The following is a 12574-nucleotide window of genomic DNA, read 5'->3' as shown; positions in this document are numbered from 1 at the left end:
ACCATATCATCTTGTTTCCCGGGCAACTCGCCTAGTTTCTAACCGCGCGATAAAAGACCAAAGGGTTTTGATCTCTCGATCATGTTTATTGCAGAAGGTTAAATTTAAGGACGTGGGCAGATTGTATTGATATTAATTTGCATTATAAGTTGAACGAGAATCATTTGAGCTTAGATATTATGTAGCAAAATTAATAAATGCATGTGAACATTCTAGGCATAAAGGCGTATACTAGAGTTGCATTTATGCAAATACATTTTCAAATTCCAAAAACAGATAACTTGAAAACAAGGTCGGTGGACCTTTTTCACTGAAATGTTTTCTTTTGTTATAAAATTTTAAAGCCATGCAAAGTTTAGATACATTTTATGATACAGTTTCTATAAGCTCTATTTTTTTTCGAAGAAAAAGGTAAAGGTATTGGTACAGTCATGTCGGCGTTCCCGTTGCCGTCCGCAAACTTCAACTTTTAAAGTTCTTTGTGTATTGTCTTCATACTTGGCCACAACAACCCTTTGGACAAGAACTTCTATTAGACTAGACTAAACTTGACTTTTATTAATAAATGACATTGACCTTTAAGGTCAAATGGTTAAATTTTGCTTGATGTTTGCTAAGTTTTGCTTATAGTAGCTATACAAGTAACTTTTATATTTTTAAATGGATTGTCTTTAAACTTGAATACAACAGACCTTGACCTTTTATCATGAATGACCTTGTTCTGCTATATGTGCAGTTAAAGTACATGTATACAACTTTCAGTGATTATAGATACAATGTTTTAACCCTGAAATACGCTTAAAATGTAAAACAAAACGACGATCTCGAAAATCACATAAATACAGTTATGTTACATGCAATTCTTGGAAAGTAGATGTTTTTAAAGGTTATCTAGACATCTCTCATAACTTTATTAAACCAAACGATACACTTTATATAGAGTAGCAAATAATTTCCGTATTTTTTCACATTCCGCTTTAAACTTTGTTTGCATAAGAGAAGTGACAGATATTCGTTGAATTTTGACACTTTTTTTCGGAAATAGAAGTTGATAATGTTTAAAACCTGTCTCCTTTGTCAAAAACTTAAGACGCCCGTGTACTGCTAGACTTTTCCATGGAGCTAGATTACATGTTATATGAGTGACTTAACCTTATTTAAATAAATTCGTTCATAAAATCTTATAATATAAGAAAATAATTATGATGTACTGTTTTGAACTTGCCGATATGATATACAAGTAATTGTTATAATAATAACTTTATTATTTATAGACACAAGCTATATCAAGGCATTCGTGCGTCACAATATAATTCGATTTTATTTTTTCTATATCCAACTCTCTAATAATTATACGTGCACAGGAAAAGTCTGAATTAAATCAGTTTTTTTTTTGACAGGGTGCTTTTGTTTTAAACTTTGGCGGTTCGGGGAATGGATTGATATTGTAGTGGACGACCACCTTCCTACAATGGACAATACTTTGTTATACTGCCAGGCGTATGGTACACCACGAGAATTCTGGGGTCCGCTTGTTGAAAAAGCGTATGCCAAGTAAGTGCATCTTTATTGAAGAACTATAAGTACTTTTTAGGACATGCTCATGATCGTCTTATAACGATTCTGATACAAATGACAATCCTAAACTTGAAATAATTTAACCATTACAATTAACACCACAGGCAAGTAAAAGGATCAAGCGAGGTACTTTTAGATTTTTTTTTATATTAATGTTCTTGTTGTTACTATATTTAGGTGTAATCGTGGTATATCGCAGCGTTGTTAACGTGAGTAGGAATCTAAGCGCTATTCCAGCGTTCTACTTTAATAATATAAGATTGACTTGTTAAAATTGTAATTAACTGTTACAGATGCAAGAAAACATATGAGGCAAATGAATGTGGGAGAACACTTGATGCTTTTACCGATTTAACAGGCGGTGTGTGCGAGTTCTACACACCCGATATCAATCCGCCACAGAACTTGTTTCATCTTTTGTACAAATCTTGCGTAAATCGGTCACAGATAGTCTGCTGGAGGAATGACAAACTGCTAACACCGACAGGGTTCTGGTTCGAGAACGAAATGACGGTAAGTTACTATAACTATCAAATAACAACAGGTGGTGGCGTGGCCTAGTGGTTATCGCGTTGGACTGGTAATCTAAGGATTGCTGGCCGCGCGGGTTGAACCCCCGTCCGTTAATCTTAACACCCATTGCTAATAACTGCATGGTTAGTTCCAAGAGCAGAATGGGGAGGGTGTATATGAGCTTATTATTTCTATCACAATGAAACTAAGATAAATTCTGTTTTCAGACTACATACAAATTAACCAGTACTTTCTGTCATTCTTCGGTTTCATGGTTAATTGGTCAGATGTCTGAATGATAATGTAATTATATCATGCAGTATTTAATAATATATGTAACATAAACTATATATATATATACCTTACAGGATGCAGCCGGCAGTGGACAAAGATATCTCCATATAGTAACTGCTACCACGAAGGTAATTTAACAAATTTCTAAACAGAATTTTCATTTTGTTTCCAGTGAACAAAAGTATTCCAAGTTTACTGGGCAGGAACCAGTTTCCGGACAGAATTTGAGTTTTTTTAATTGTCTATTTTTTAATAATAAACATGCATTAATAAAACTAACATACCAAAAACCTGAGCTCTAACTACGTCCAATAACACAATTAATACTGCCTGGTGACGTAAGCAATGTACAAACTGAAGGGTTTAATTAGGTCATCAAAAGTGTAAATTGTTCACTCTTGCAGAACCAGTTTCCGGACATATATTAAGCTGCTATTCATATCTGTTTTTAACTGATAATTAGTCTAATATAACAAAAAATTTCTTCTCACATATTAGCTTTCTTATATAATTAAGCTGATTTACTGAAAAATGTTTATGATAGGAAAAATAACGATCACGTGATTGGTCTCGGAATGACTGAAATATGAAACGGATATTTTTGTGTGTACGGCAGCAACGAAGTGCGAAAGTGTAGTAAACCTAGCTAAACACCGTTTTCCGATACATTACAGATTTAGCTCTGGGGAATTGCGCCCAATGAACTTCGAATGAAGTACATTGTGCATTAATTGCTACCCCAAATTATATCCCGAAATAAACAAAATATTGCGCATGCGCAGAACAAATTACATGCCCCAAAGGGATATAAGGCTGTTTTTAAAACACAGGTAAGATATCCTCATGAAATTTTAATGATGAATCAACTTGGAAGGATGTTTATTTTCTCAAACAATCAAACCAAGCATCTTCATGACGTAATTAATACCGATCATCATCGATAAAGCCAAAATTAAGCCGTTATAATACTTGTCCGGAAACTGGTATTGTCCGGAAACTGGTTCCTGCCCAGTATAGTCTTCATTTCTTCATGCGAACAAAAGTAATTAAAGTTTAGGCCTTTAACGTGTTACAAGGTTATGTGTTTAAAACATGTAAAAATGTAGACATTTGTAATTATAAAATATTCATATTTAACAATATAATTACATGTACATTAAAAATAAATAAATAAATAAATAAATAAATAAATAAATAAATAAATAAATAAATAAATAAATACAAACAACAACACATCATCCCCCGCCAAAAAAACAACAACAAGAAGAACCAACAACAACAAAAAAAGAAGTTTTTTTAAGTCTTAATCTTACTTTTTGACATGATCGATTGGTTTATCAGCGTTTATCGTTTAGTTTTTGTCCTAGTTCAATTTTCAAGATATCCGACTGTCCATTTCCTATTGGATATAAATCTTATGTATTGTATTTTTTTTCTATAATGAAGAACATGTGTACTAATCTTTACGGTTCTTCTGCACTCAACATCGATAATTAAACAGTCAAGGTGGTTAGGTAATAGAACGTGAGGAAAATTACTGATTGATCTCATATGAAAATTAATATGACATGAAAATTTACACTGACTCATCAAAATTGATACGGATTCACATTTGATGATATTTAATACTAATTAAATGATATACAGGTATAGTTTCATGGCAGAGACATAAATGATACACAACTTCATTGACACACATTTGCTGATCTTCATCCATTAGGAAAGCAATTACTAACAACTACATCAATACAATCTAAATATGTATATATGTATATAAGCCGCTTGTTATATTGTAAGGTTTCGCAGTGTTTGATTAAAGTATGCCTGAAGTGATATTCTAAAGGATTTTCTTTAAAAAAATGTGGAAACCGATTTTTTTCGCCATATTTAAAATGTCGCAATTAGAAATAGTGGATTGTTATCAGAATTAGAATATACATATGTACGTGTATATCAAATTGTTTAAGCCTTGGATTTTTTGTTTTTTCCAGACAACCTTGATCGAACTTGTGACCTGCGTGTTGCTTAAATTAGATAAATCATTTGGCTTAAGTTTTATTAATTCTTCATGTTGACTCAATCGCAACTTTTCGGACCTTTCCGTCAAACTTCGGATATGAATACTTATTATAAAACATAGTCGAGGTGTTCCGATTGAGTAAAGCACAACTTTCACAACCTTTAACTCCTTCTTAAAAGTCTATTTATTTAGAGGTTAATACTTGGTTGTTGCTCGCCATTATGCGATAATGGCCCGAAGATGTGCATAATGGCCTGAGGGCCGTAGGCCCGAAGGACATTATGAACCCGAAGGCCATTATCGCATAATGGCGAGCAGCAACCAAGTACATGTATTAACGTCTTTAATACCTATGTCCGAAATACGGCATTAAGACATCGCCGATAATCTTGGTTGTCCTTTCTAAGAAACGGACAGTTGTCAATGTAAACAAATATCTGTCATACTGTACAGTTTAACTCTCCGATTAGAGTCAGTGTACCCGGTTCCGCACAGGACCCGGTCCCGCACACTTTCCCATTTTTCATTTTTTCTTGAAAATTCAAATGAATTTATTCAGTTTTCATTTGTGTTTTACTGAACTGGCATGTTTTCAACAGGATATGACATCATCTGGGATCTTGCACCCCAGCCTTTCCCTAGAGAGTGCAGACGAAAATGTAAATACATGTACATGGCTGTGTAGGTCACACATAAAAACATCTTTTTCAGCAATTAAACCATGCTAATTTCTATTTCAATGTTAAGGTATTTATAAAATATATATTTGAAAAGAAATGTATGTTTTTGTTTTGGCAAATTTGCTGTTAGTTATGAAATATATGCACATGATTTAACTTCTCCCAATAACCAAATGTCAAGTCATTTCACCTTGATTCTTTTGTTTAAAATGATACTAAACTCTTAATCGAACAAGTCATAACTAAAACAGATGAAAAAACCTTCAACAATATTTTTTTTATGTCTGTGTTTACTACCTACAAGTGGTAAAAAAGTATATTTCAATTGCTGTTACATGTTTCCTGTGTGCTACTATGCTTGGAAATAAATGTTTGTATACTGTAGTAAGAATGTGCTTTAAATTTATTTGAACTACTGAAATTTTGCAAAACAATATAACTTATCTGGACTTAGAGATGTTAAATAATTTATAAAACATGTTTAAGATGTACAATAACCTTTCAGTATAAAAATGGCCTTGTGTGCGGAACCGAGTCCACTATTTATCATATTTGGCCCATACCTGATGCTTAAAATCAAGTGCGCCTAGAAGTATGACCTACTTAAGATAGAAACGTTTTGGTCATTAGTTTTTATGGGCAAAGGATGTAATTTTCAAAATAATATCAATTATAAGAAGAATTTTTAACTATAAGATAATTTTCTTATTTTTCCTTACAAAAGTGTACGACTCCGACTAACTTAGAAAACAAGACAACACAAATAAATATAAGAAAATGTTGTTTTATTGTTGTTTTCATCGATAATACAGAATCCTACTCTTCACATTTTTGTAAGAAATACATTTAGATCTAGTGCTAGTTTTTCATGAAGTTTTGTGCCTTCAACAGTTCAAGAACGGTTTCTGAGACTGTCTAGGTTCCGATCTTTTCTTACAGTCAATCTAAAATCGTTTTTGGAATTACTGAGGGTCATCTATTGTCTTGAGTTTATAATCTTCAATGATAAGCTTTGCTGATTGTGATAAATTATTTCATTTAAACTTAAAAAAAATTTGTGTGCAAGTGACTACAGTTTATTCAACGTCAGCAGCCATCTTGAAAGTCACTGAGAGTTCATGACGTCATTCTGCACGTGCGTTCATTCACTCGCCCATTATGGAAAAATAATGCCGAGTAGCGAGGCGGCCAAAATTGCATAATGACCTAGATCTTGCCATAATGGCCCTGAAATACCCTAGATTTTGTTACTATATATAGTAACATAGGTATTAATAAAGTATTGCCCTTCGTAATGTCGTTTAGTGGTGCAAACACATTCTTTTTTAGGAAAGAGTCACATTGTACTACGGATGTTTTTGAAATTATATTTTGTCATTTATAAGTGTTGGATTCTGCTTTTGCAACGGATATGGTAATTCGGTCTTACCTAAACGAAAGAAATAACTAAACATGTTAACAAATAGTATGCAAATGTAAGGATTTGTTTAGTTAGTTAATATCTATAGAATGTATCAATAACTGCCTCTATTCCAGCTGATATAAATGATTTTATTTCATATGATTTTGCTCCATCAAAACATATTTATTACAGGGCTGGGAATCAAAACTGCGTCGTATCCTACAAAATGTAAACAAACGCCGCCATCTTGGAACGAAAAACGTATGTTTTTGTTTATAACTCTTTTTGTTGGAAATGACTGAAAACAAGATATATGTATTAACACGCTACACTATTTTCCGCTTCGTTCGGTATATGATGCTTGCACAACTATTTTGTAAAACAAAAGTTATAGCGAACTTGCAACTCGAAGCGGGGCAGAATTTTTATGAAAATGTGTGGATACGACGCAGTTCATATTGCTTTATCAATCGTTTTTTCCTTCAAATCAATTATATATTTGTTTCACAGTTCACCATAAACTTCGAAATTTAATTTTGCATCATTTACTAAAATTTCATTAAAAAGAGATGTTTATTTTCTAAGAAAATAATGATTTTTACGAAATGATACGACGCAGTTGAAAATAAAATATGATACGACGCAGTTGTATTTTTGGCAGTCTTTTCAACAGGGATAATTTTGGCAATATACTTCTATTTTATGGAATAATCACTTGCGCTAGATAAAAAACCCCTGATCATTTGCGGTGTATAGCAATGTTCTGTTGCTTTTGATTATTTAGAATACAATGTGTCATGTCCAATATAACATTTAATTTGAAAGTTTACATTGCGGAAGCTACTTTCAGATAAACATGAACATGTTACCTCATTGATCATAATATCTGAAATAATTTCTTATATTTTCCTGTATGTTCAATATTATCCCTATTTTTTTCGCAAAAAAAATTGTAGAAATCTCTTAACTTGAATTCATTTAGGCTAGCTACGCTCTAAGTTAACTGTGATTCTGCATGTTCTGGGTAATGACTGCTATTTTGTGGTTTCTTTTCAACTTTCACTCTACACATTAGCTTTACTAGGGGCGAGGACCTCAGGTGCGCATTTGTGCATTATTTCAGGCAAAATGTTGTACCTACAGAGAACCATCGACATTTTGAAACTAGCTTGATAGGTTTTCCACACGAAAGAATAAAAAGTCCCTGGTGGTTTTCGAATTCATAGCAGTTCAGTTCAAGTGATTTGAATTCAGTAAACATAAACAGCTCGGCCTCGGTCGGACACACCTGTCTGATTTGTTTTTTTTTTTTTCAACAAAATTTGTTAACGTCAGCTGTACAAATAAGCAGCTTTTTTATTAACTTCTGGCCTGAAGTTTTAAGATTATAAATATTTAAATTAATTATTAAAGAGAATAAAATTTAAATTTCTTATTTCGGTATGACTAGCAGAGAAATTTTCAATGTAAACAAGGGGTAATCCACTGTGAAGTCATTTTCTGAAAACTTTTGTTTAAGTTTTCAGGCAATTCATTATCAAATAAAAATCACACTTTAGTATGAAGGTATGTTAAGATGTCATGTCTCTAGTCTGTTGAAAATTCGATACGATAATCTGACCTAAATTTTCTGTTCAATATTGTGAAAACTTAATAATTCTTCAATACTGTTGAAAGATCATGTCTGCCTATTATAAATCTGTATCAAATTTATCGGTGCATAGCGTAAAATACCTTTGCAAAACGGACACTTTTTACAAAATAATTTGTAGTTGTATCATATGTAACTCGATTTTGAAAATTTAAAGTTTTTTGATGGAGAAGTATGATACTTAAGTGCAAATATAGAAAATACATTCCGTAGACCTTTCCTCATCGGCGATAAAGAAACGCAATACGACAAAATCAGGGGTAAAGTTCCGCGGCGCTGAACATAAAATGACTAAACGGAACGCATAACCTACTTGCAAAAATATATTGTAGCTTAACCATTTATAATATAATTTAAAAAATTTAATGTTCAGTTTCAAATAATAAAGCTCATCTGTTCTTACCGATTATAAAGAAAATGAATACAATAAAATCGGCACGTAAAAGACATATTAAGTAATAAAGGAATTGACGGAAATTATTGCTAATTTCAAGTAACAAAGGTAGGCATGCAATTTGCGCATTCCCGATAGCGAGAGACCTTTTCAAAATTTGTAATTCTTTCTCTTTTTTTTTTTTAAAAAAGGCCATTCCTGATTAATACAGGGTCCAGAAAAGGTTACACTGGAATATTGAATTTTGTATCAAAAATAGTAATCACTTCCATTTCGAACTCACGGGAACAAGTTTATAAGCATGCTAAGGCAACACTAGAACACGTTGTCATATGGGTGTGCGATCACGTGTTTCAATGTATATTGCATTTGATACAGCTTTTCGGAATCTGTAGATGCTTATGATTAGTACTAAAATGCGACCGAAAAATGCAGCCTTAATAGAATTGTATTACATTTCCATTTTAATGAAACCAATGAGTGACCTCTGCTTTTGACTTAAGTTGTAAACAAGAAATGTTGTTGGACGTTATTACCATACCTAGCACATAATTTAAATAGTTTAACCAATATTCAGCCTGCAATGAAAATACAACTGCGTCGTATCATATTTTATTTTCAACTGCGTCGTATCATTTCGTAAAAATCATTATTTTCTTGGAAAATAAACATCTCTTTTAAATGAAAGTTTAGTAAATGATGCAAAATTATGTTTTGAAGTTTATGGTGAACTCTGAAAACGAGTATATAATTGATTTGAAGGAAAAAACGATTGATAAAGCAATATGAACTGCGTCGTATCCACACATTTTCATAAAAATTCTGCCCCGCTTCGAGTTGCAAGTTCGATATAACTTTTGTTTTACAAAATAGTTGTGCAAGCAACATATACCGAACGAAGCGGAAAATAGTGTAGCGTGTTAATACATATATTCTGTTTTCATTCATTTCCAACAAAAAGAGTTATAAACAAAAACATACATTTTTCGCTCCAAGATGGCGGCGTTTGTTTACATTTTGTAGGATACGACGCAGTTTTGATTCCCAGCCCTGTATTAGGTGTTCCTTCGTTCGCAAATGTGAATGATAAAAAATATATGTATAATATGTAAAATTAACATTTTTCCTCTCCATATCGTGAAAAAGATCAATTTGTTTTTACTTGTACATAGAATCTACAGACTGCAACGTACTAGTATATTTAGGATTATTTTATTATGAATATACATTAAGATATTCCACCAGCTGCATGTGATTATGTGACAAAATACATTTAGAATGTTGTAAATCAAACAAAATTGTACAAGCATGTATAAATTCCTTGCGTGAATTTCCAATTTAGCCCTTTGCTGGATAAAAAAAAATCGTCTGGGGACGCCGTTTTAAATTAAAAAAGTCCCCCAGTGAATATTGTCATATAAATATTTCATTATTTGACACATAATAACATTTTCACGTTAAATATCACGTGTCCTGTAAATCTTTATCTGGAGAGTGAATATATAAACCATTGACATTTTGTTGCATAGAACACCGCTTTTTTGTTGTAACAGACGCTTACAAGGAATAAAATACTTGATTAAAACAGATAAACTAATGAACTTAGTCGCTGCACCTATACTTTTCGTATGCACGAGATAGACGTGGCGTCTAAGTGAATTGTTCATTAAATAAACCCTCTTGAATATCTAGATATTCAGAGATTTTCAAATTTGGTCTTAGTGTTGAAGATTAATTTCGCTAGAGCCGGTGCTGGGGGGGGGGGGGGGGCGTGAGAGATGTTGCACATTTAGATTATTTCTTATGAACAGACTCAATCTTACCAAAGAATGAGCGTCATGTGGTCCTCCACGAAAATTGTATAAATGTATGCAAACTGATGCATGAAAAGGCTAAAGGAGCTAAGACTTTACTTAAAAAATCAATTCTTATAAAATATTTTAAAAATCTTCTCCTTAGCAACCACAATGTCCAGAGCTTTGATAAGAATTTGACAATTAACGTACCGTTTTGGTCCTCTTTAAATGGTAAATAAAGCATTCTTTCATGGTTAGAATGGACCACGCCATCGGGCCCTTAGTTAACATAGACTTATATAGGAATATACAAATCTTATCTGAATCTTACATGTATACAAATCCTGACCCTGATATACCTGATGCGTACTCCGTTTCGCATAGTAAAGATTGAGCGAAGCTGGGTAACAGCGGGATACCGGGCATGCGTACTTTGAATATCCGGATCAGGATTTGTATACATGTAATGTCTGGAAATTTAAGAAGTGCCTACCTACAGACATTTTGGATTAAATTTGGACCGGTACGCGATAGTATTATAGCTGCCTTTTCTGTTTCAACGGTTTGCGTCTGATATTAGTTTGTTATTAAGAAAAAGATCGATTTATTTTCAAAATCGTCTTGTTACGACTTAGCGGTGTCTGACCTAGACAAAAAGTGCATTTTCGCATTTAAAATTCAATATTTTGTCGTACCAACTGGTCTAATATTTACATTATTCGAAAGAGAAATTATTTCTGCGTAGATTTCACTTTATTCGGTGAAAATTGGTTGACAATTAACAAAGATCTGAGAAGTAAAATAAGGCGAGGTGGTCATTCCGCTGGCGAACCTTTCTACCTTTACTAAATTTATAGTATATATGGATGGAATTTTTAAAAACAACTTTCCTTCGTTATTTTATTGAAAATAAGATGATTTAAAAACATTTGAATGAAAAAATATTTTATTTGTGAAAAAATGCTTTATTTATAAAAATGAGTGGGCGTGGTCATGTACATGTATACTATCCAAGCCACGCACCGACTGCCTGTGCTACCGAGAAGCAAATATTAAGCAGTTTTGTTAGTATTTTTTCTAACAAAACTGACATGAATGTATAAAATATTTATCTTAAATGTCATCACAACCCACAGATCTTTGTCCATTTTCTTCAGAGGGTATAACATATTTAAAGTTACCTCCCCTTTTATAAGAGTCCCCATCTGTACCACAAAAAATGTATGTGTAACTGACTATAGGCCTATTATTTTCGTTATGTAAATGTACTTATTAAGATTAGATATTTTAAGGGATTCCATGAAAATTTCAGCAAGCTCTTAAAACTAATCTACTTCTGTATGTATCACGTTATGCGCATTACCAGATAAACATTTTGTGTACGTCCTAATTAGATTCAATTAGTTTGATATTTGCATGCTTTCACTTTAATTAAATCCTTTAATTGATATTCGCATAGGGAAAATACTTGAACTTTATGAATGACCAAATGACATTTAAATATCGCCATATTATGTTATTCTAATGACATTTATTTGAAAAGTATGTCCTTTTTCTTGACAGTTCTCATTTGTATCTGGTTTGTATTGTCATAATAAGTAAACTTAATTATATCATAAATTTCATTCTCACCCATATTCTGAGGTTTTATTTTTTACACAATACTAAAAAGGTTCAATCAAGTAAATTTTATCATACGGCGAGGTTTTTATCAATTCTTCTCAGAATTGCGTTATTCTCTTTAATTTTGATATTACATAACTGGTTCAAAAATGACCTAACTTGAAATGAATTAACTTTAAGCAGAAGCATTCTAAAGCGATTAAAATATCCATTAAATCCAATGTATTTCGTCTTTGTTCGTATTGTTAGATTATTTATCAATTAATCTGTTGTTTTTCTCTCAATTGCAATTGTTTCTTTGTTCCGATGTTCTTCTATACAATGAAACTCAGAATGCCGGTGTCGCGTAATTATCACACGAGTGGTAATATTACCACGCGTGTGATTATTACGCGACACCGGTATCACGATGCCACCCCGTTTGGCTTGCATGTTGATGGCATCTTAGCACAGGTCAAGATGGAGTTGTGGCAGAATTGCTAAAACGTTTTCCGACACCAGTTAGCTTAAAGAGAATTTTATAATTAGGACGACTGTAAAGTCCGTTTATAACGCGACTTGAATATATTGTCTACTCTCAGACAGTCTTTAAATAGATCTTGTTATCTCTCAGAATTCTAGAT

General features: G+C 32.6%; 1 protein-coding gene across 2 annotated transcripts in view; it reads left to right on the top strand.

Moving 5' to 3' along the window:
- The window catches only part of LOC132758775 (uncharacterized), a 38435-nt gene that overhangs the window by 15843 nt on the left and 10018 nt on the right, over nucleotides 1–12574 (top strand). For both annotated transcript variants that reach the window (XM_060750473.1, XM_060750472.1), the window contains exons 4-6: nucleotides 1401–1554; nucleotides 1872–2091; nucleotides 2460–2513. In XM_060750473.1, coding sequence (XP_060606456.1) covers nucleotides 1401–1554; nucleotides 1872–2091; nucleotides 2460–2513 — 428 coding nt within the window. The remainder of the gene's footprint in view (nucleotides 1–1400; nucleotides 1555–1871; nucleotides 2092–2459; nucleotides 2514–12574) is intronic.

The sequence above is a fragment of the Ruditapes philippinarum genome, unplaced genomic scaffold, assembly GCF_026571515.1.
Source record: "Ruditapes philippinarum isolate M1 unplaced genomic scaffold, ASM2657151v2 ctg6204_1_1_1_1, whole genome shotgun sequence".
Taxonomy (NCBI): domain Eukaryota; kingdom Metazoa; phylum Mollusca; class Bivalvia; order Venerida; family Veneridae; genus Ruditapes; species Ruditapes philippinarum.
The sequence above is the reverse complement of the archived record's forward strand: the minus strand, read 5'-3'. Positions and strand labels throughout refer to the sequence as shown.